Source organism: Notamacropus eugenii, chromosome 3, assembly GCF_028372415.1.
Source record: "Notamacropus eugenii isolate mMacEug1 chromosome 3, mMacEug1.pri_v2, whole genome shotgun sequence".
NCBI classification, from domain to species: domain Eukaryota; kingdom Metazoa; phylum Chordata; class Mammalia; order Diprotodontia; family Macropodidae; genus Notamacropus; species Notamacropus eugenii.
The window spans coordinates 54,176,573-54,202,253 of NC_092874.1; the positions used below are offsets into that span (position 1 = coordinate 54,176,573).

Here is a 25,681-nt window from a genome sequence, read left to right on the forward strand (position 1 = left end):
CACTTCAGGTTCCAGAGTTTGCTTGCATGCTTATTGATTGATTGATTGATTGATCGATTGATTGATTGGAGGAAGGAGAAAAAAATGGGTCAAGTCCAAACCTGAGATTTCTTTAGTATCACTAATTCCTGGTTTGGAAAGTTCCCACCGCTGACAAAGGTCAGAGACTCAACTATGTCTTAAAGACTTAACAACAGATGAAGTCACTTGTCCATGGTCACACAACCAGTTTGTCTCAGAGGTAGACCATGAACCCGATTCCAGGGCCAGCCATATGTATTCAATGTGCTTCCTGCCTCTCCAGCATTTGTGTTCATTATGAACATTAAACATCACTGCAAATAGTAAATGTATGGGGAGCTAAGGGGTACAATTGATAGAATGCTAGGCCTGAAGCCAGGAAGATACATCTTCCTGAATTCAAATCTGACCTCAGATACTTAGTGACCCTGGGCAAGGCACTTAACTCTGTTTGCCTTAGTTTCCTCATCTGTAAAATGAGCTAAAGAAGGAAATAACAAACCACTCCAGTGTCTTTTCCAAGAAAACCACAAATGGTGTCACAAAGAGTTGGACATGATCTAAGTGATTGAAAAGTCAATAGCAAATGTCTCAAGTTTTAGAAATGAGAGACCCTTCCAACGCTGCTTATTTGAAATAAATCTTTATTATCTAAAATACATTATTACTTTTCAAGCTTATCAGTTGATTCACTTTACTTTTCTCTTTCTAATGGAAAAAGGGTTCAGGAAGGAAACAAAGATATTTAAACATTCTGATTATCTGGATTCTCAGTAACTGGGGGTTTACTGTGTAAATTTTTGTAATATGGCTTCCTTTGAAACGACTGGACGATTTAATGCATTATTTAATAATATGAACTTCCAGGTTTTCCAGGCACTGTTACTACTGACAACAGGTGACTAACGTTAGTTTCCTTCAGGGTTTGTAGAGATGAGCAGAACATGTTTTCTTGAAGAAAAGATAAGTATACAATGACATGAGTGGTGATTTCTTATCTGCACAAACAAGTACAGCCGCAGAAGACCACTGGAGGGGGAGGGGCAGGTGCAAGCATGCATCAGTGCCTTCAGGCGGTTTATAGGCAAGTGGGGAATTGAGACACTCCTAAACAACTATAATATGATAGATGGCACATAGATAGAGGAGGTGAAAGACAAACCCAGTTTTATGTAAGGTCTAATGAGGCAAAGGCCGGCCGGGATCAAGAATGTCTTCTTAGGGGAGGCAGAATTTGAGGGAATCTTTCAAGGATGGGTTTTCAACAGGAAGAGGTGGATTGAGATGGGAACACAGGAATTACCAAGTATACAGTCTAAAGGGACTGAGGCCGGGGCAGCCAAAAGGCTTACCCATAGGAAAGGGGGAGCATAGAACAATTTGTTAGAATATAGAGGATGACACACAACCATATTACAGTTAAACCATCCACTGATGTGTCATTCAAAAGTCTTTCACCAAATTTTTATTAAGCACTCGCTGTATATACACATTATTGGCCCAGACTCAGAGGGATAAGTAAGTTTCAGTCTGAATGGTCTCTTACTTAGAGCATCCCCTTCAAGGTGGGGAAAAGATAAAAACACATAATGAAACATAATATTCAACCCCCACCTCTATCTCTAGTTTTCTTCAAGGCTCAATTCAAATGCTACCTTTCGTTTGAAGCCTTACCTAATTCCCTTAACTATGACTTCCTGCAACCTCCCTCTTTCCACGTGGTATCAGCGTTGCACCTTTGTATATAATATTCCTATGGATACACGTTTGACCAGCTAAGGGGCACAGTGGATAGAGCACTGGTCTGGGAAACAGGAAGACTCCTCTTCTTGAATTCAAATCTGGCCTCAAACACTAACTATGTGCCCTGGGCAAGTTACTTAACCCTGTTTGCCTCAGTTTCCCTATCCATAAAATGAGCTGGAAAAGGAAATGGCAAATGACTCCAGTCTCTTTGCCAAGAAAACCCCAAATGGAGTCACAGGGTTGAACATGACTGAAAACAACTGAACCACATCATGGATACATATTATCTCCCTTGGCTAGACTATAATCTCCATAAGGTCAAGAATTGTCCCTTGGTGTGCAAATACTTTTTCTCTCCAGCACTTAGCACAGCACCTGGCACATAGTAGGCACTTTATTGTGAAGTAACAAATGGGATACAAAGTAAAGCACTATGCCCAAAGGGAGCTACCTAAAGAGCTATTGAGTTGGCTTTTATAGGATGATCAGGAATTCAAGGGGCAAAAACGGGGACAATGAAAGCATTTCCAATGATAGGAAACTATATAAGTATTTGGGAGGTGAGGGGGGAAGAGAGGGCATTTCACTTTGGTTGGCGAACAGCATTCATGAAAAGAAATATGTCAAAGTTAGAAAGAAATGGTGGCTAAAGTTTGTAGGGGACTTTGAACACCAGACTTACAAGCTTGAGCTTTATCATTTCAGCAGTAGAGAGTCATTAGGAAGCTTCCATCTGCTCTAACCTTTATCTAGTCTTGTTCTTAAAGGGACTTTATCACTTTTACTGACAAGCATAATCTTTATGGAATACAGATATTTCCCTAGTTTTCCTTAAAGATTTTGGGTGATGTTGCATTGGAGGACCACATCTACTCATCTGAGAGATAAAGACCCTTTAAGAACTAGAGTCACTAGGGTGGTCAAGGAGACCTCAACCCCATTCTTACCAAGTTCATTCTCTGGAGTTCCACTCTCACTGTCAAAGAAAATTAGGGCCTTCTAACCCCATCTTTGTAAACTGAATAATCCATATATGAGAATGAGAAAATGAGGAAGAAAACACAGAACCACTAATGATCATGCTTTATTGTATAGGTTCTATCTTTCTCCCTTTATTTCCTAGAAACAGAGAAACTAAGACTTTCTACACCCAGAACTGAGGTTTGTAACCTTTTTTATATGTCATGGACCCTTTTGCCAGATTAGTAAAGCCTACCCAATCCTTCTCAGATTAATGCTTTTAGAGGTATAAAATAAAATACGTAAAATTAAGAAGAAAACCAATTATATTAAAATATAGCTATCAAAAATTGTTTTTAAAAACAAGCACCCTGCCTAAGTTAAGAATCTCTATGGAAAATCTCACTACAAGATCCCAGGGTCATGCATTTAGAGCAAGAAAGCAAACAACCTCCCTTATTTTACAGGTGAGGAAACTGAGACCCAGAGCATTTAAGTGACTTAATGCTCAAATGAGACAACATAAATTAAATGCTTTATAAATACTGTATAAATGTTATATTCCTTTGTATCCCCTGTGCTCTGTGTAATGCCTGGTACATAAAAATTTTTGTTGATTTATCACATTATCATCATTTATTATTAACCAGGATCATAATGAATAAGTGTCTGGGCTGGGATTTGAACACATGCCTTTTTTTATTCTTGGTCAAATTCCCTATCTACAATACCACATTTCTTTTTATTCCTATTGGGAAAGGGCAAAATATACACTCAACTCACCCCCAAGACAATTTCTTCTACAATTTGAGGATCTATTTCAAAACATGAAGATTGTCCTAAATCTCACAGACAGGGTAGTCACCTTTTTTCCTTAAGACAATTTGTGTGTAAGGAGAGAGAGGAAGGTTAAGTACTTACACTAGATGTTATGAAGCGTGTAGACATTCCCACACAGTGCATTTGTAATCTGAACGTGAAAGAAATAGAATGTAGTTTTCAAAGACAACAATCTAGAGACTGTGGTAAAACTGAACTGTTTCTACTTAAAAGAAAAAAAAAGACCATTTATAAACAATCTGGGATTCTCTTTCCAGCCATCATCATTAGCTGGATCATGGTAACAGACGTGTACCTCGCATTACAAACTCCAGGCTCTCTTCTGCTCAAACATTCACAGGGGCTCTTTTTAAAAACCAGGCCAACAATCAAGTCAAAAAGTATGATTGATAGGATTGCACCATTATTTATTTAGCATTGGATGAGACTCTTAAGTTTATCTAGTCTAACCCTTTCATTTCATAGACAAGGATACCAATGCTCAGAGATTGTAATTTCTCCACATCACCTAACTATTAAGTAGGATAGATAAAATGAGAACCAGGTTTTCTTACTCCAAATCTAGTAGCCTTTACATTCTACCATGCTACCTACTACTCCTATGCATGATTTTCTGACATCTTCCAAAATACTTTCATTCCTACTTTTTAGCTTTATTCATGTAGTTTACTATACCTGGAGTCTTCTCTCCTCTTTACTAAAATGATTCAAATTTTCTTCCTCTTTCAAAGCCTAAATAAAATTCCAACTCTTCCATGAAAGCTTCTGTGAGACTTCTAGCCCCTCACAGATTCATCATATTGGAAGCTGGCTTCCAGAGACTCTCAGGGATCTTCACTTTACCCTGCACTATATACCAGTTTTATAAATAACTTGGATAAAAGCATCAAAGGAACTAGTAAGGCTGAGCCTGAAGAACAGAAGACTTCTGGTGAAGGGAATGGGGAGATTGAGAACTTTATGCACATCTGTGAAGAGCTGCCACATACACGAGGGTTTAAACTTGTTCTTCTTGGTCCCAATGAGTAGACATTGAAAAAGAGTCAAGTTTAGCCAACTTAGCCAAGTAGGAGGAAGAACAACCTAGAAACTTAGAGCTATTCAAATCAGAAATGGGTTCCTTTGGCAGGGAGTAAGTTCATCGGAGTAGGAAATGGCAAACCACTCCAGTATCTTCACTAAGAAAACCAAGGTCATCGAGTCCTGACGTCCATGAGGCAGACACAACTAAATGACTGAACACCAACAAAGTTCTCTTTTCTCTGGAGTTCTCTTTTTCATTTGTCAGTTATGGTGTAGAAGGGATACTTTTCCAACTTAGGTTGAACTAGATGGCCCCTGAGGGTCTCTTCCAACTCTGAAATGCTATGAAATATCAGTGATACTCTCCCTTTATCCTTTCTGAACCAGCTCAACATTTATAGTCTGACACATATAAGTTAGCCAATAACATAATCGAAACTTGGAAAGGACCTCACAAATTATGTAGTCAAAGTCCTTCATTTTACATATGAGGAAACCAAGGCCCAACTACATTAGATAGCTCGCTTGAGGTCATGAGGATAATGAATCACAGATTCCTAGGTCGAGAGCTACAGAGTACTCAGAGGCCATCTGGTCCAACACCCTTTTACAAAATGAGGAAACTGAGACTAGGGAACATTAAGTGACATCCAAGGTCACAAAGGCAGGAAATATCAGAGGGAATTTGAATGCCTACCCCATGACTCCAAATTCAGCACCGTTTTCATTATCCAGTACTTTTGCCATTGTTTAGTCCTTCAGTAGTATCTAACTGTTTGTGAGCCCATTTGGGGTTTTCTTGGTGGAGTACTGGAGTGCTTTAACATTTTCTTTCCAACTGTACCATGCCACTTCTCCTATAATTACAGGAAAATATTGGCATTTCTATTTAAAGTTCCTAAGATATTCCACACACATTATCTTCTGTGCTCCTCCCAGTCAACCCTTATTATTGTGTAATGGGGTTTTTTCTTATCTTTCTTATTCTAATATAAGCCTCTTGAGGACAGAAAATCCATCTTTTCCAATTAACCTCCCTAGACCTCAGGAGAATGAAAAAAACTGTATGTTTATTAACCAACTGATTATATTACATAGTATAACAGATGTAATCTGGACTATTTACATGCACTAATTGGAAATTTTAGAATAGTACATAATCTCATTTGCATAGCCTATTAAGTTTTAGCATTTTACATTTACAAAGTATTTCCCCACAATGACCTTGTGAAGGAGGTGAGATAAATATTATTTTCCCTACTTTACAGACTTGGAAACTGAGGCCTAGAGTAGTGAAATGATTAACCGATGAGTGTTGAACTATAGTCTCAAAATTTAGCAATCTTATTGAGGATTTTTTCCATTGTAAAGCTATTGTGCTAAGCTGATGTGTGTGTATGTGTGCATGTGTACGTGTGCATGTGTGTGTGTGTGTGTGTGTGTGTGTATACAGAAAGCACTTTATATACCAAGGAAAATTTAAAAAGCCATTCAAAATTAAATTAATGTGTGTGAATGTCACCTGACATAGCACATGCCAAGTGTGTTAAGAAGTCATATCTTGTTATAGCAATGCCGTCTGTCCAAGAGGCAGAAAATAGACTTGGTAACAAAGCGAAAATAAACATAATTAGGAGCTCAGTGGTTATTTTGTATTTTTCAAAACTCCCTTTATACTTTTGCTGAAGCATATGAAGTTTGCAAGGGTTTTTTATAGCACATAATGAAGAATTCTAAAACCAGGCTTCAAACCAGCTACCCAGGGGAATCCACATTCTTGGCGACAGAAGCATTTGAGAAAACAAATAAACAGAAAAATTCAATGTGTCCATGTTCAGTTGGGGAAATTGAGATCCCCAGCTCAGATCACCATCACCTTTAGTCTTCCAATTAGGCTTCTTGCTTCCAGGATACTCCCTCTCCAATCTACCCTTTCTACACTCAGCTACCAAAATAATACATATCTCAAGCACTTAAAAAGTGTTGGTGGCTCCCCATTGCCTCTAGGTTAAAAGACAGAACCTTGTGGATATTGCGTTTGACCTCTAAAACCTTTAGTAGTCAGGCTCTAGCTTCTATTTACTCACCCTAAGGAGTTCTTTGGACCAGCCTAAATGGTCTACCTTGTCCTCCCTCTCTGGGATATTCCAGGATATGTTCTCTTGGCACAAGTTGCCCTTGCCATGACTGGGGTCCTCTTCCCTGCTCACCTATAGCTCTTGGGATCCACAGTTCCTTTCAAAACTCAGGTCATATCAACTCATAAATTATGTCTTTCTTGACTCCAACCCTGTCCCCAAATCCCCCTTGAAAATGTTTCACCTTATTTTGCATATGGTTTGTTTTAACCTATCTCTGTACATTTTAAAATTTGCAAAGCACAGTTACATACATTATCTCAATCCCCCACCCCAAACTTTATAGATAGGTTTATTTATCCCCATTTTACAGATTTAAAAGAAAAAAGAGTACATAAATAAACAAGAAGTAGGTGAAGTCATTGGTCAAGAAGGCTAGTTCCCAAGTGACTGAGTGAAGACTAGAGTTATTTATGACCTATTCTCTCTACCTAGAACTTAATGGTGATCAAACTTCTCACTCATGCCTGGTGTAAAGCAAAAAGCACAAATGGGGAAGCTTCGGGGGGAGAAGGGGGAGCTGTTTGTTGAAAAGGAAAAGATAGTGATATGTAATTGGATAATACAGGATTCCATCTAGTAAAAGATCTGGCTAGCCTAATTCACCTTGTTCAAGTCAACTAAGATGTTTTACTTTCAGTTCCAGCTTAATGACCTTTCACTGGACTATACAACATCCTAGTGAATGAATGAATAATGGACAGGGCTGATCTACAGTAACCAGAGTTAGACAGATTGTTGAGGTTTTTAGTTCTCTGTCTTAAAATGAATTACTGTTCAAATTAAGAGTATGTCAACCTCCTCTTAAGGCTGATTGCAAATAGAAAGAATTTGTAAATTGCTGTTGCTTTGAGAGATGAGGCTCTGCCCAACTATGAAAAGTAGAAGAGAAAACAGGAAGAAAAGTGGTACCCCAACGAGGAGTTTTGTGCTGAGCAACTGTTCTGAAATGGATCAAAAATGTCACACTATAGTTCAACCCTAACCACATGTGTTTTCCTCCTTTGCTTCCCTACTCACTTTCCCCCACAAATACTGCCTACATTAATGGGAGAATGTGACCCTCTCTCCAGTGCTTTACATGTTGATTTTAATATATTCATTATTCCTCAATTTAACTTAAACATAGAAGTACCTGTGATGTTACTATCCTTTCAATTTATTTCTAGGTGGATGGTTATGTTTCAGATCTAAAAGCGCTACCATTATTATGAGTGGTTGCTTTATATAAATGGCAACACATTAGGCCATGATGTGGGATGGCAGTGAATAGATTGAGTTACAATATTGAATACCAAAGAATGTGTGTGTGTGTGTGTGTGTGTGTGTGTGTGTGTGTGTATGCATAACAGGGTTACCTCAAGGACCCTGAGACGACTTGAGTTTAACCTTGCCTAGGAATATGAATTGTGAAAGCAGTTGGAATGTGAGAGTCAGTCCAGAGAGTGAGTAGGTATGGACACAGTCATATGAGAAGCATGAGGCAATACAGTACGGTTACAGATGTACCATACAGGTGTTAAATTAAGTAGAATACGAACACAGAACTACATATCATGCTGCCTGTAGCGCTAGCCTCTTCTTTCTACTCTAAAACATAATTCCTAAATGTTTGTGAACAATAAATATTCTTTCTAAAGCCCGTTTATTTCTCTCCACAACTCTAGCAAGTCTACCTTTTCTGACAGTCTGCTCAGATCCATAATTTGCTTATTATTAATCCTTTTGTGAATTTTGTCAAGTTCTAAAGGAGGAAAATTAAATTCCCCTACTATTAATACATTACTTTCTAGGAACATTTTACATTTCAGTTAGTCTTTCAAGTACTAATTTTCTACAAAATTCTTTGTATAAATATGTAGTATTGACACTGTTTCAATACTTGTGGGGTTTTTAAACCTAAATAATGGTTTTCTCATTTGCCTTTCTTGATGTGACTTGGACTTCTGTTTTATCCAAAATCATGAATGAATTAATAATTTCTTAGATTCAGCTGAAATATAAAGCCTTCTAGGTCCTCACTATATTTTAGGTATATTCCATATCATTGGGTTATTCTAATCTATCGTGCAACACCACTCTTTGTTCATTACAGGGTAACCTCATTCAACATTTGTCATATTGACCTTTGTTTTCATTTCAACATTATTTTGTTCTCATCAGCACAAGGTATTGTAAGTCTTCAGTTGCTTCTACCAATCTCAATCTAGTCTCATAACAAAGAAATACAATACTTCTCTCCTCCACTCATATCACAGAGCTTCCAGGATGCTGCCTTTGCCAATATATTTTCTAAACTTTCCTATCCTTACCTTAGTACCAGATAAAAATAATATGGTTTAGGAATCATCTTCTCTCTATCCTGTCCCACCCTCACATCTCTCTTAATTCTTCAATAGTAGACCCTGAATTCCAAATATAGTAATCCTCTCCTCACCTTTCCCCATCCACCTATTCCACTAATGTGGATTTTCCCCTGGCTAATAGTTTCTTAGATGTCCATTTTAAAAAGTAGGACATCGGAAGGATTTTCACTCATTGAAGCATACTGCGAATCATCACTTGTTCCTGGCTTTAGACTTGCTCACCTTATTAGGAATCTGATTCATGATCAGTTTACAAATCTAAGAGCTTTTTAATTACACTAATTAATTAACTAATTAATTACACTGAGCTTTTTAATTTTTTTAAATTTTACTTTGATGGGAAATTGTTGAATTCTTTGATTAAAAACTCCCACCTTTTTATCATGGAGGAATATTTTTAGTTTTCCTGGATAAACAATTTTGGGGTGATGGCCAATTTCCCTTTACTTTCTTTTGTGGCATAATGCTTTCCAGGTTCTCCTCTCATTTCTGGTCATGAATGAATAATCACGTACAGCTTGAATTAATCCTTTCTGATGTGTAACTTGTGGCTTCATATCTTCTGCTAACATTTCTCTTTTTCACTGATGCCAACCACTTTTCAGGATGTTAAATGTAGGATTCCTCTCTAATGTTGCCCTGTGGGAACTACTGATCTGCACTTTGTCCTCTGAATTCAGTATTCCAGGGAAATTTATTTTGTGTGACTTCCTGAAATACTGAAGTCATTATATCTGTTTCTTCATATTTATCTGGGGAAACAGTAGTCTTCAAGTAGTTTAGTCCTCGAAATTTCTTGCTTTCATCTGTAGGGAGCGTAGGCTTTTCGAATATGATTTTTTGGTTGACTTCATTTTCTTTTGTTATTTGATCTAGTGCATTCTGGTCTTCTATCTGAAAGAGTCTCTTTCTTAGAGAAATTGCTGATTTGTTTAGAGAGACCACTGATTGTTCCAAACCATCAAGTCTCATGTTCATCTTTCTCTGTTCTCCTTCCAATTTTTTTACGTCCATTTTTATTTGGGACAGTTCTTCCCTCATTTCAACTACTGGCCTGATTAGCCACTCCGAAGCAACTTGCTTTGGGCTCACATTTGATTCAAAGAATGTTTGGGTAAGTAATGTTCGATTATTTTTTGTTTCTGGAGACTTTCCACTCTCCTTAATAGTATCATATTTATAAGATGCATCAAATCTCCCCAATCTTTTTGGCTTACTCATTTCTTCAGTCAATTTTTTATTTTCATTTTTCCAAGAGGTGATTTTTATCAATTAGGATGTCACTCTTGTTTCCTTGTCACCTTTTAATCTTATGTGTTGCCTTGGTTGTGCTGAGATGACAAAAGGAAACTGAACTGTACGTGACCACTCACTCAGTTGTTTTGTCAGAACCCCTCCTTCCTCTTGGATGGTTTCTATGGATACATCATTCATTATCTTCCTGGGGCTTGGAATATAGGGGCCATAATAATGAGCCCCACCCTTCACTATGCCTTTAGTCATAACAATTGGTCCTGGAAAAGGAGGCAACGATATTGAAGTGTGAACTTTCTGATACAATGATTGGATTCCCTTGACTTAAAATTGGGCTGTTCCTTCAAAAGGGATAGTACACCTGCAGTGACCTTTACATCTGGAATGTTAAGTCAAAATTCAGAAGCAACAATTTTTCCTTTTACAATCATGGGACTCAAAAGTTCATGACAGGGGCACTGGAAATGAGGAAAGTGATATGACTGAATATATCCAAAGTAGTGGGAATAACAGAGAGGGGTTTTCATGTCTAGGAGAGTTATCATATCTTCTCCTTCTGTCCTCTTTCCCTTCATTTTCTAGCAAGGAGAACAAGTTCTTAGAGTAAATGACCCTCTGTTCCTCTCTTTAGCACTAGAGAGCCAAGAAAAAATCTTTTCATCATAAAGGCTCACATCCTTGAGAAATCCATCAACACCTTAGTCTCACACATACCATAAAGCCAGTGCATTGTCAAATCTAGTTTCTACCTTCAAATCTCTCCACTAGCACAACCACCATCTTTGCTAGGTCCTTATCACCTCTCATCTGGATTACTGCCACAGTCTTCTACCTGGTATCCCTGGGCCAAGTCATCTGCCCCCATCCTCTACTCAAATACAAAAAAAAAAAAGATTTTCCTAAAGTATAGATGTGTCCATATCACCCCAAAATTCAACAAATTCTAGTGCCTCCCTATTGCCTCCAGGATAAAATATAGTCTGTCTGTCACATAAAACAAACTCGTCTCATTATAATCTTTGATCCAGCTGCAATAATCCTCTCACATGGCATTACATCTCCTGAGTCTGTACCTTTTAGTTGTCTGTCTCCCATACCTGGAATGCTGTCCCTTTTACTTCTAACTCTTGGTTTTGCACCCTTCAAGACTCAGTTCAAAAGCTACGTTTCAAAACTACCCTTCCCCTCCTTTCTCCTGCCCTTCCTCCATATTCCTATACACAAAAACCTGAATCTCTTAAGGAGACACCATCCTTATCCAAACCTGTCTTGTCATAACTGTCCCTTCTTTCATGCCTCCTACACATTGGATCAAGAAGAAGTTTATCGCCATTTCTAGTCTCTCCCATGGAACAATTTCTCTTTTAAAATTCATCGTAACTGTCTATATCACTGGTGTTCAGCTCTCATTAGAGGAGTCTACCAGTCACAAGAGAGGACATTCTTACATATTTCGTAAGAGATTAAGTAACTGGCCCTCAGCTTACCAGTAGAAGTTAGGATATCGACATAATATGGACTGTATTATTTATCTGTTGACATGTTATATCTCTCAGTGGAATATACATGTCTTGAGGGTAGGGACTACTTTTCATCTTTGTCTTCATATTCTCAAGATGAGGCACAGAACCTTGCACAGCAATAGGTGATTAGCAAATGTTTGTCAATTTAATCTTGATAACTGAGGTAACAGGAATTGAGAAACAAAACCAAAGAAATCCAGATATGAAAGAGGATAGTTTGGCAATAATTGGGTTAAAGTATTAATCAGCATTTTTCTAGGGAGCAGGAATATATGAGAAAACAAGACCTAACCATTTGATGCATATATTAAAAAAAATTTAAAACAAACATATGCAGAGTCAGAATGAGAGGAAGAATAAAAGATACTTCAGTAGTCTTTTAAAAGCAAAAGTTAGTCTAATAAAGATCTTGAATAAAGCAACACTAAAAAAATTGATGTCAAAAGAGATAAATGCGAAATTATATTAAGCTCAAAAGCAAACTGAATATTAATTATATATATACCATGAGGTGCAGCAGTTCATTTCATAAAATCTAGATGAATTAAAAAACTACACAGTTACTAACCCAAAAATAAATGGCAGACTTTAATAGTCCTTTCTCAGAGCTGGGCAAATCTAAAAGAAAGATAAAAAGGGAAAGAAAATTTAGAATTGAACATATTGTTGGAAAAATTGCCTAGTCTAGATGGGAATTTTAATAAAAACATTTTTCAGCATTTTATTGTATTGTTGCAAAAACTGATTCTGTGCCTGAAGGCATCAAAAACAAATATAAAATGGCAAATATGAAAGCATTCTTTATAGACCATAAAATAACATCAGCAAAAATTAAATGAAATGTGAGGGAAAAGATATAGATCTAAATAGTCACTAAATGACCTCCTGAATAATGGGTAAGTTGAGGAAAATATCATAGAAATAATAAATAATTATATCAGAGATAATGATAACAGTAACAAAGTATACCAAATTTTGGGGGACATAGCTAAAGCAGTTTTCAGAAAAAAATTTGTCTCTAAAATGTGTTAATAAACTTTAAAGAGAACATTGGTAAATTGAGAATACAATTTAAAAGATGAGAAAACAAATTAGGAACCCTAAAACATCAGACATAAAAAAATCTTGTAATTTAACCTTGGAATTCATGGATAAGTGAACCATACAAAACACTTAAAGAACAGCTAACGCCTATGCTGTAAAAACAGTTTGCCAAAACACAGAAAGTACTCCTAACACAAACTCTTTTTATGAAACAAATGTGTGTTTGATACTCAAAGAAGACAAAGTGGACAATGAGTCAGTTTCAGCAATGAAAAGTGCTATAAAATATTTTAATTGTCATAAGAAAGCTAAAGAAATATAGTCAAAAAAGAATACACAATGACAAAGTTATAGCCATACTAGAAGTGCAGAGATAGCTCAACATTAGGGAAATAATTAGCAAAAGATCAATCCTATAAATAACAAAGATAGCAAAAAAAAAAAAAAGCATAGTTTTATTTTTTTCCCAATAGAAGCAGTGATCTTGGACAAAATACATCACTCATATATGTGGAACAAAAACATTTTGACAATTAAACATGGAAGACTCCTATTTGAAAATGATTATTCTAAAGTATATATCTAAAACTAAGAATTATCATTTTCTTCAGTGAAGAGACACCAAAAACTTTACCTGTATCAGCACAAAGAGAGACAAATACGAACAACCAAAAGCCACCAAGAAAGGAAAAGAGATTCTTGTTTCTCTGCACCAATTGAGCACGAAATTATGTGTTCATATATCTGTGTGCATATTTGTATACACACACAACCCAACATTCATGGAAAGATTGCTATTGTAAATTCAGTACTGGTCCTTTAAAACTAGCTAGAATTTCTGATCAACTGAATGGTCCACCGATATATGGAACAGAATCTAAGATCAACCACCAATACTTTGGGATGCTGGCAGTTGGAGGTAAGTGGAAGGATAAGTTGAATCTAAGAAAACAAAGGGAGAAATGAGAATATAAACAAGGGGGAAGAAGGGAAGAAAAAAATTTTGGAGAATAAATTAAGGATGTAACAAACACCAAGAGGTATTTAGAAGGGGAAAATAGATAAAAAAGAAGTCAATTCAGGAATTACAGCGATGGTGACCAGTAACAAAAGTTAGAGTCTGGGGGATTCTATCATTCCATAATAAGAATTCAGTAACAATTTATTTTTAATGTCCTGGACCAAAGATTAAAAATCAGAGGGTCCACTAACATCAGCAAAGATAAGTCTGCAGAAAGCATCTACTTGCAAAGGTAGATATTCTCTCTCTTTGGGATACAGACTACAATTCACATAATTTCCTCATTTGATACCAAAATCCTAAGAGAGATTTCTGCAAGATAACCAGGAAAGTATGACTAGATATGAAAAATGAAAAAGGTCATGGTAATATTGCCCTTGATTGTAGCCATGTCTGCTCCTCTTGGATTCTTTTAAAAATTATTGCCTCCAACTTATTCCTGAACTCCTATGCAGAGTAGTGGGTTGCAACAGTTTATCAAATTATTACTCTTTGTAGTTGATGAACTAGCCTGTATCAAGTGCCTACTACATACCAGGCACTATGCTAAGCACTAAGGATACAAAGAAAAGGCAAAAAGCAATCCTTGTTCTCAAAAAGATCACAGGCTAATGGGGAAAACAACCTGCAAAAACTAGGTACAAAAAAAATTATATACAGGATAAATTTAGATAATCAGAGGGAAGGCATTAAGATTGAAGAGGGCCAGGCAAGGCTTCTCACAGAAGTCCCATCATCTATTTTACTTTCCTCTCATTTATCATAAAACATCTGGAGTTCTGTGGTCCTTTACTCTTTTTTTTTTTTTTTGTCAGACAGGAACAAACTTGAGTCCCTAACTGAGAAACTAACCTGACAAGATGAGCTTTCAAAAGAGAAACAACTCACAAGCATATAGTGATTCCCATTGGGACTATCGTGGTTCCTTTGGGAGCCAGCGTGGGTCCGAACCTGAACACAAACGTGCATCCCAACGTGTGTCCCATGGTGGCTCAATGCACCCTACCTACTACCACCATCTGAAGCATGGAGGACGACAGGAGCAGAAAATAATAATGCCACAAGTTCCACGAAAAAATTACTTACATTTTCTGGAAGAAAAACGAAGGCTACAGTTCAAGAAATTCCTCCTCCACAGAATGTTTTTTGTGGCCAAGATATCCCCAAATGTGGAAAAGAAAAGTATTACTGAGTACTATGAGCAACTGTACCAACACATACTCAAGTTTCATATGGGAGAAAACGTTACTGGGATGATCCTAATCTATCCTACAACCATTCTCCATGTCATTGAGAGCTCCACTGGTACTCTTTACCGAATTCTTCAAGACTACTTTTCTCATGAAGAAGATGAACCTAGATTTTTGCTCCATGATCTTAAAATTTTAGTTATATCTCATAATATTCCAACGAGACTCTTCATGCAGTGGTATACCTCAATGGTCAATATGCCAGTGATGTACCTGGAAGATTTCACTCAATCTCAATCTAAAGAAGAGGTGGTTACTGAATGCTTCACCCTGGTGCTCAAGCTGGGCATGTATCTTTTCAGGAATGTTAAAGTAGGAACTAAAGGACCAGGAGATAACCTGCACAAGCTTGTGCCTGACCTTCTCCTCCCTGAAGAAATCATAAAGTATCTGTGTAGAGCTGAAGGCTTCCTGACCCCTGCAGAGTTTTTAAGAATGTATAACAAGCCTGTTCATGTGACACTGGATGCAGAAGTTGTGTGGCCAGCCCCCACACCTCTTTAAGATGAAAAAGGATTTCTTTTTAATTGTTTTAGTCCTCATCAAGCATTGTCACATTGAAATGGTATATAACAATGTAACTAAGGCATTTTTAATTACTTGAAAGAGAATAATAGCTTATAATAGTCATGTGTCCATTGGCATGGGTAAATAAATTCACATAACATAGCAAATTATATCTATTTCCTTTTTACTACCTGCATCATTCCCATGAAAAAATTTTGCAAAGTATGTTAAGATAGTAATTTTTCCCACTTATTCATTAACTCAGACAGACAATAAAGGTAAGGGCTGGATTGTTGTCATCGGTCACTTGTTTCTGATTCTTCATGACCCCATTTGGAGTTTTCCTGGCAAAGACTACTGGGGCGGTTTTACCATCTCTTTTTCCAACTCTTTTTACAGATGAAGAAACTGAGACCAATAGGGGTAAGTGACTTGCCCAGGTGACACAACTAGTAAGTATCTAAGACAATATTTGAACGCACAAAGATGAATCTTCCTGACTCAAGCTTCAGCACTCTATCCATTGCACCACCTAGTTGCCCAAGAATTAGATTATGTCAGACTTAATGCTGAGTGAGGTTAGGGAGGAAAACAATCACACACATTAATTATAGGTTGAATGGTGAACTTTCGGAATTCCTCAGGAGGGCAACCTTGTGGTAAAGAGTAAAAATTCTAAAGGAATCATCATGCACAATGACCCAATAATGCATGTATTGGGAATAGCCTCTGAAAGTGTTATAAAAATAGTTATGTATACAATGGTTTTTATAGTTCTTATTTTACATAAATCACCAAAACAACTGGCAACAGCCTAAATGTCCAATAACGGTATTTGTTGGAAATGTAATGGGGTACTCTAAATCAGGGGTTCTTAATCTGGTATCCACAAGGGAGTCTGCAAACCCAGATGACAAAAAAAATTGCATCTTTATTTAAATGTAATGTGTTTCCTTTAAGATCTTAAATATATTTATTTTATGCATTTTAAAATATTATTCTGAGAAGGAATCTTGGGTTTCACCAGACTGCAAAGGGGATCCATAACACAAAAAGGATAAGAACCCCTCTTCCAAATCAGTTAAAATCAGCAAATATGATTAATACAAATGAGCTTTAATGAAATAATGTAATTAAAGAAAAAAGAAGAGAGCTGTATGCACTAACTTGAGGGCAGGCACAGTCTTTTGCTTCCTATTGTATCCCCTGGACTTCACACAGTGCATAACACATAGTAGGAGCTTAATGTCTTTTTTTTAATTATTGATGGATCAAAAAGTGAATGAAAAATGAACGAGCAAAGGAATACTCTTCATGAAGACTTAGAATGGGTAGTAGAAGAACTGCTGGAATGCTTATTGAATTTAATTGAAATATCAACAACTAAGTTACTAAGTTGGTTTTTGATGTTAAATATATATACAAATAGATATAATATATACAATTATAATATATAATGATATAATATATAATATGTAACATGTGTAAAAAATAAAACTCAACAGTGACAGAGTTTTTTTAGGGTCTTTTAGCTGTGAAAATCTAAATATTCTTTTAGTGATGCCAACTATTTGAGAATCTGAATAGCACAGCTTCTGAAGAATTAAAGATGTAGGAACCAGGAGAAAATTTACATGATGAATAACTTTTTAAAAAAGAAAAAAAAAAACAGGGAAAGGCTTCAGAACTCTCATCAATACTGTGACCACTGTGTCAGAAGACTGATAGTGAATTTCATACCTCCTACCTCTTAGTGGAGAGGGGTTCATGACAGGTGTGGTAACAAGGCATAAAATTTCCAGTATGGTCGATGTGTTCATTTCTCTTGCCTTGTTACAAATATTTGTGACAAGGGAGGTGGTTTTTGTTTTTGTTTTTTGTTGTTGAGGTAGAAAACAGAAGTGATAGTAATTAGGAGAAAAAAGAGTACCAATAAAACATAAAGGTGTAGGTCACTTAAAGAGTAAAAGAGAGACTCCATCAGTACAGTTCATTACAATTCCAACAAATAATTGTACAACATTTTTATAATGGAACAGAGATATATGCCTGGAAAAGGAGAGGGACTAAAAATAACCATGCAGGAAGATTAAGGAAAAGTAGTTTCTGTGCTCTTTTGGCATCTACCCAATGTCAAGAGATCGAGAGAAAGACCCCCATCACTTTTAGTATCATCAACCCAAGCTAGACACAAATGATTGTGAACAAATGGCTCAATACCAGGTTACCCATTTCTCCACTACTTTGGTTGGATTAAATACCACATATCTCGTTCAGCTCTTAAGTGATGGTAGGGATGGTATTTTTCACTTATTTTTTCTCCCACAGAGCCAAACAAGGACCTCACTTCCACCACCTACCTCCACTTTTCTTCCTCACAAGACAGCTGAACAAAGCTGGAGGAAATATCCTAACGCCACAGTACAAAACAAATTCAAGTTATCCAACCTCAACTATTTGGATACAGAATCTATTCTAAAACAACTACTTCTTCTTCTTTCTTCTTCTTCTTCTTCCTTCTTCCTTCCTCCTCCTCCTTCTCCCTCTCCCTCTCTTTCTCCTGTGTCTCTGTGTGTGTGTGTGTGTGTGTGTGTGTGTGTGTGTGTGTGTGCCAATCAGGTGAGGACTTTGCCATGAGGACATTTTGAACTGAATGTTCAAGAGACATCTTAACATTCAAAAACTGAGCTCATTGTCTCTTCCCCAAATCCCCTCTTCTTCCATTCTCTTCAGAGGCAGCTAAGTAGAAGAGAGCAAAGAGTTCTGGGACTCAAGTCAGGAAAACCTGAGTTCAAATTGGCTTTAGATGCGTACCAGCTGTGTGACCCAGGACAAGTCACTTATCCTATTTGTCTCAATTTCTCCAATTGTAAAATCAGGATAATAATAATAAGACCTTCCTCCCAAGGCCATTGTAGGGTTAGAATGTAATAGTATTTATAGAGACTTTAACAAGCTGTAGTGCCATACAGAGTAGTGCCATACAAATGCTAACTTATTATCAATATCACCTTCCACTCTCTTCTCCTTTCCCTCAGTCTCTAACAAAGGTCACCCTTATCCTTGTCAAAGCCAACTGCTCTGCATGTGGATTTGTTTCCATTTCTCCCATCTTCTCCAACACAGTGTATCCCTAAGAATTCTTCTCTCTCAAATCTTCATCCTTTCTCTATCAATTAGTTTTTACTACTTTCAAAAATGCCCCAGTTTTCCCCATTCTTAAAAAATGGGGATATGTTTTGTAAAACTTCATATATATAACATATATCAAATGAGGAGGAAGGAGAGGGAGAGAATTTGGAACTCAATTTTTAAAAAAAATGTTAATTGTTTTTAAATGTAATAGGAAAAAAATAAATTTAAAAAAAAGCCTTCAATAGACTCTTCCCTCTCTTTAAGGTACCATCTATCTCTTCAATCTTTCTCAGCCAAACCATTGGATGTGTCTGTACACTCACTGCCTGTGCTTTTTCTCCTCTTAACTCTTTTCTCAACCCTTTGACATCTAGTTTCTGAGTTTATTGTTCAAATGAAACTATTCTCTCCAAAGCTACCAGTAATCTCTTATATTATAAATCTGACAGTCTTTTACCAGGCCTAATTCTTTTCAACCTTTCTGCTACATCTGACACTACTAACCACCTTCTCCACTTAAATACTCTTTTCTCTTTAGTTTTTTTTTTTTATAACACTGTCTCATAATTCATCTGCTACCTATAAAACTTCTCCTCAGTCTCCCTTGTTGGTTTTGTCTTCCCTACCATATCCCTATTGTGGGTGTTCCCTATGGTCCTGTCCTATATACTTTTTCTCATCTCCCCCTATACTCTTACTTTGATAACCTCATCGGATCTCATTGGATTAACCATCATCTCTATGTAGATGACTCTCCAGTTTATATGTCCAATCCCCAGAGTCTCTGTTCTATTTCAGCCCTGCATCATCAATTGCCTATTGGACATTTTGAACTGAATGGTCAGGAGACATCTTCATAAAAGTGAAAAAACATAAGTCCTTTGAAAGACTAAATGTAATATCACTAAAGATCTTGCAGGGAAACAATAGATAAAGTAATTAATACAACTTTGAGTGAAGATAAGTTATGTTTAGAAACAGATTTATTGTTTATAAATGAAATCCTATTTTTCCTAGGACATAAAATAATCAAGAAATTTTTACCCGATTTTTATGGGCTTAGAAATGATTGCCTTTGAAATTAAAGATATCTATATTCATATGAAAACAATGTTCTAAATCACTTTTGATTAGAGAGATGCAAATCAAAACAACTCTGAGGTACCACATCACATCTATCAGATTGGCAAATGTGACAGAATAGGAAGATGATAAATGTTGGAGAAGATGTGGGAGAGTTGGAACACTAATACACTGTTGGTGGAGCTGTGAGTTGATCCAACAATTCTTGAGAGCAATTTGGAACTATGTCCAAAGGGCTACAAAAATGTGCATACCCTTTGACCCAGCAATACCACTTCTAGGACTGTATTCCCAAGAGATCATAAAAATGGGAAAAGATCCCACATGTACAAAAATATTTATAGCAGCACTCTTTGTGGTGGCCAAAAACTGGAAATCAAGGGTATGTCCATCAACTGGGGAATGGCTGAATAAATTATGGTATATGAATGTAATGGAGTACTATTGTGCTATAAGAAATGATGAATAAGAAGACTTCAGGGAGGCCTGGGAAGACTTATATGATCTGATGCTGAGTGAAAGGAGCAGAACCAGAACTTTGTGCACAGCAACAACTACAATGTGCAAGAGTTTTTTCTGGTAGACTTGGAACTTCGTAGCAATGCAAGGACTTAAAAAAATTCCCAATGGTCTTCTAAGGCAAAATGCCTTCCCCATCCAGAGAAAGAACTGTGGAATTCAATTGCAGGATGTAGCAGATCATTGTGTGTGTGTGTGTGTGTGTGTGTGTGTGTGTGTATGTGTATGTGTGTGTGTGTGTGTGTGTTGCGTTTTGATTTGTTAGATGATTTCTCCCACTCATTTTAATTCTTCAACACAGCATGTCTATAGTGAAAATGTATTTAATAGAAATGCATGTGTAGAACCTATACAAAATTGTATGCCATCTCAGGGAAGGAGGGGGGAAATAGGGAGAAGGGAGGGGAAAATAATAATCTAAGTTATATGGTAGTTATTGTAGAACACTGAAAACAAATAAAATTAATTAATAAAAAAAATGACTGCCTTTTCTTTATCCTGGTCAAAATATTGCAGTCTATACCTTCTCCCATCCTCCAGAATATGAAGAAAGAAGAGGAAGCTTCTCAATTTTTTTTCATTCCTTGCTTTTTATTAAGTGTCAAATTAGAACAAGAAATTAAATTTTAATGAGTTTTGTTTCTTTCTTTATGTCTCCAAAAAGATTTGCATAAGTACACTTTGCATTCATCAACCAAAGAGAAGGGGGCAAAAGATTGCTTTCATGTACTCATTTCATTTCTATCACAATTCTTCACCCATTTCCATGGAGATTTGAATGTGAAAAATCCATACTAAGATTCCTGCATTCAGACCACAGCCATATAACCTTTGCAAATAAGTTTCAAAATCACTTTCGAGACTGCATAATCAAACATCATTTGGGAATGTTTATCTGGAAATGTAATGAGGCTAATGGTTTATTGCAAAGCCAGGGGACACAATAGCTCATTGAAAGCTACCAGAAGGTAGGCTGTCAGCTGGTTATTTGGCTTCTTGCACGAGTTATTTCTAACTGGCCATAGTCAAATAATATGGAAATTAGTCATTGTCTATCAGTTTCCATTTACTACCTTCTGAAGCAATTAATCAGATAATGCTTCCTCCTGACCACTTTTCAAACCTGAACTTTTCTTTAACAAAGGTTGACATTTATTTGCAATTTTTTTCATATTTCTCAGATCTTCTTATATAATTTTAATGAAAGCAGCACTTTGTCAACTTCAATGATTATCTCTAAAAGCACCTGAATAGCTTATTGGATAAAATTAGTCTTTAATGGAAATATATTATTTCTCCTTTGACATTCATTTCTTTAGAGAGGCATCTTTGGGGTAAGAGATTGAGCACTACACTTGGGGTCAGGAGACCTAGCTTCAAGTCCTTACACCTTTAAGTTGCTTATGTTAAGATAAATAGCCATAGAAAATAATTTACTCTCTCTGATCCTATTTCTTCATCCTTAAAATTGGGGATAATAATATTTCACTATGTAGAAATGAAAATTATTTCATAAATATATGTACTTCAATTAAAATTGTTACTCTGTCCTTTGGTTGCTTAATTTGCTTCCAAAATCCAAAAGAGACCAGTTTGCATCTAAATTTCTTCACCTGCCCTTAGATCTGTTATTCTATGCTGAAATTAGTTTTCTTTAAATAAAAAAATAAAATCTTTTTTTTCTTTTCTGTGATACTGCAAACTACTGTCCTGCAAACATATAGGAGCCATGCTGAGATTTCTTTCCACCTCTCTTCTGTGGGAACACATGAACAAGATAGAGAACACTCCCAATGTCCTTTGAGTCATAGGGGTCACTGCCACAAAAATTATATGACCTAATACCAAAATGCAGGATACAGATAAGATATGCATTAAAAGAAAATACAGACAATCAATGTGCGAGATGGAAAGACTTCACAAAGGATTAGAAGAATGTATTGAGAAGTCATCTTAAACCTGTGGCCCTCCAAACTCTTGGGGTCTAAACTAGATTAAAATGTCTTTGGGAAATATTTTTTAAAAAAATACAATGGTACATAGAAATGTAATTTTCTAAGTCAATATTCACAATGAATTTTATGTACAATTTTGTGGCCCTGTTTCTATCCAAGTTTAACATCACAGATCTATGTCCAACACCTTTCTTCTAAAGTAGCAGAAATCAGTTTGCCCTTTAAAGGATGGGACAATCTGAACAGGTGGAGAAGAGCAAGAGAGAACCTTTCAGTTGGAGAAATTTGATGAACAAAGAAAGGCAAGGAGGTCAAAATGAGTTCAACATGGTCATGGGACAGTGAGGAGTTCAGTCTGGTGGAAATGATTAGTATGTCCTAGGAAGTGGTATCCAATCAATGTGGTTAATTATGAAGGAAGAGCTATAATGAAAGATATATTTAATAAATATATGTTTGCTACGTCCAAAGTACTGTAATAAGTACTAGAATCTAAAGATAAAAATGAAATATTCAATGGAGGAGAGGAGTCATGACTCATTTTTTTATTTCATTGTCATCTTATTCAATGGAGTTCAGAAAGCATACTAGGACAGATCACCATCCTGCTCTTCTTCCAGACTTAGTATTCAGAAAACCTTTGTAGAGGTAGATATATTGATTGATTTTTGTAGCTAAATAAAAATCCTGCGATTCAAGATCATCTTGAGTATCTATAACCTTGAAGCATCTTTGGGACAACTTCAGTAATGGAGTAGACAGTGGGGATTAGATCAGAATGGCAATTCTTACTTGTATGATGTTTGAGAAGAGGAAGGACATGATGAGAGGGGATTTGGACTTGGTCCTCCATCTGGATAGGGATCTTCTAGTGTAAAAGCTCCATTGTTACAGAGAAAAACTTCCTCTGCAATTTAAAAGTTTAGATGATTGCCTGAGGCATTGATAATTTTAGTAATTTATCCAGATTCATACTTCTAGTATGTCAGAGGTAAGAACTGGATCCAGCTTGTGACTCCAAGGTTTGTCCTCATGAGCTATCAATTCAACTCCAGCTCCTACACCATTATATGTCACCCATAATGCATTGTAGGCAATAAGTGGAGCAGAAACAAAAAAAAATGTTATCCAGGAAAAGGAAGTGGGTTGCTCATGCAAGCAGAGCAAGGGATTTCAGTCTAACAATTCCTACTGGTAGCCACAGAAAGTTAAGACATAAGAAATGGGTTTCCAAATAACTGGGTAGACTTTCTATACAGAATTTATTGGTAAGAGGGGCAAACAGCATAGACAAGGATCACATAGAGTGAGAATAAATAATAATAACTACCATGTGTATAAAATGCTAAGGTTTACAAAGCATTTTATAAACATTTTCTTACTTTTTCCTCACAGCACCCCTGGGAAGCTGGTACTATTATCATATTTCCATTTTACAGGTGAAGAAATGAAGGCAGAAAGAGGTTAAGTGACTGGTCCACAGACACACAGCTAATAAGAGTCTGAAGCTGGTTTTGAACTTGGGTATTTCTGACTCCAGATCCAGTGCTTAACCCACTGCACCCCACAGACAGATGCATTATGATGCGTGCTGTTGGAAGGTGTCACCATTCCATTGCAGTGTTGAAATATATTGGCAGCAATGACTTGCAAGTGAGAACTGGTGTAAAAGACATGGTCAGGAAAAGACATAGGTCATCCATTTATCCAGCTTAAGAGACAAGTGATGAACAGCCTATGTGGTGTCTTGGTATCTCTGAGTTATTCCAAGAAGCCAAAAAAAGTAACTCACTGGGTCAATTCTCTTTTGAGTAAGGGATGAAAGGAACAAGAATTTTACAGAATAAGCAAGCATTGAGGTACTGGGACCTGTATTGTAAAGGGAATAAACATACCAATGAATCATGAAATCCAAGGTCTTCCAAAGTGAGAATGGCCACAAAGACAGAACCTTAAAATGGTGTCAAATGAAGCTCATAGGTAAAGGAGTGGACATCTTTACTTTTTTGCCGTTTGTTTAACAAATCCATAAAAACTTGGCAATCCAGTAGGTATGAGGCCAGGAACAATTTCATTCTGGCCTTTGTATCCTTGTACCTAACACAGTTCCTGGTAAATTTTGGATGATTGAATATGTCTTTTAAACTATAGGAAAATTTCATCTTAGAATATCATTACTACCATCGATCACCACATCCTGCATCAGAACTAGTTTATTGGTTACCTAAGAATTATCTTGTTGCTTTTTAAGCATGCCACTTTTGGACCAAAAATAGAATCTCCCACTTTATTCATGGACTTTGGTTTAGAATGATTTTTGGCCATTTCAAAAATCAGATCCATCTTCAAAGGATGAAGATTTGTCCCCACTTAGGATATTTAAAGAGTAAGTCATAGACATCAGAGCTGAAAGAACCATAGAAATTATCTACTCCAGCCTCTTCATTTTACCAATAAACAGCACAGTCACTTTGGGATAAAACTCAAATCTGAAATTCTGAAATCCCAAACCAGTGGGACTAAACCTACTTTGAGGGTAAGTGTGAAAAAGAAATCCCAAAAATGTTTTCAACTAGAACAACTTCTTTGCTTCTCAAGATGACTACTATACTTTAAGGCAACAATGGTCATTTGGATGAAGTCATTTCTTTAATCAGTTATATGATTACTTCAGTATAATACAGTAGAAAACATGACACATATCAGAAGGTCTTGGTTGGAGTTCTGCTTGACCAAAATCCAAGAGCAATAACGGGCAGATGTTGCAAAGGAATAATGTTAAGAAACACTTCCATCCAAAAGTGAGATGGCCACCTTGAAAGACAGTAGATTTCCCTTCTTTGGAGATGGTTAGGCAGAAGCTATACAATCACTATGTCTGTTATGTTATAGTTGGGATTCCTTTCACATGTAGTTGGATTAGATGACCATTAAAGTCCTTCTAGCTCTCCAAGTCTGAGTTTCAGAGGCTTTTTTCTCTGTAATTCATTGCTTGTATGATCTTCACTAGGTCTCAACTTCTCTCCATCTGTTTCCTCATTAACAAGTTTGAGAGTATTGGTAAGGGTCAGATGAGCAACGTAGGAGCTCTTTGTAAAGTCTAAAGAACTATACAAATACACAGTATTATTGATAGTAATAAAGTTAACATTATTGTGCAACATAATAGAGAGCTTTCCCCTAAGTCAGGAAGATTTGGGGGTTCAAGTCTTCCATCTGAAACATACAAAGGCAAGCCATTTAATCTTTCAGTATTCCAGGCAATTCCCTAAGAATATACACTGCAGAGAAGAATC

The 25,681-nt window shown here is 36.5% G+C and overlaps 2 protein-coding genes across 3 annotated transcripts in view; one reads left to right on the forward strand and one right to left on the reverse strand.

Annotated features, from left to right (window-relative positions):
• The window catches only part of ZNF804B (zinc finger protein 804B), a 556,024-nt gene that overhangs the window by 491,090 nt on the left and 39,253 nt on the right, over window positions 1-25,681 (reverse strand). The window lies entirely within an intron of this gene.
• TEX47 (testis expressed 47) lies at window positions 13,739-15,979 on the forward strand. Of its 2 annotated transcripts, none has more exons than XM_072651547.1 (2): window positions 13,739-13,834; window positions 14,752-15,979. In XM_072651547.1, the coding sequence occupies exon 2, from the start codon at window positions 14,797-14,799 to the stop codon at window positions 15,688-15,690; it is 894 nt and encodes a 297-aa protein (XP_072507648.1). In that variant the 5' UTR covers window positions 13,739-13,834; window positions 14,752-14,796; the 3' UTR covers window positions 15,691-15,979. The 2 variants fall into 2 exon arrangements, with proteins under 2 accessions (XP_072507648.1, XP_072507649.1); XM_072651548.1 differs by lacking the exon at window positions 13,739-13,834 and adding an exon at window positions 13,860-13,955.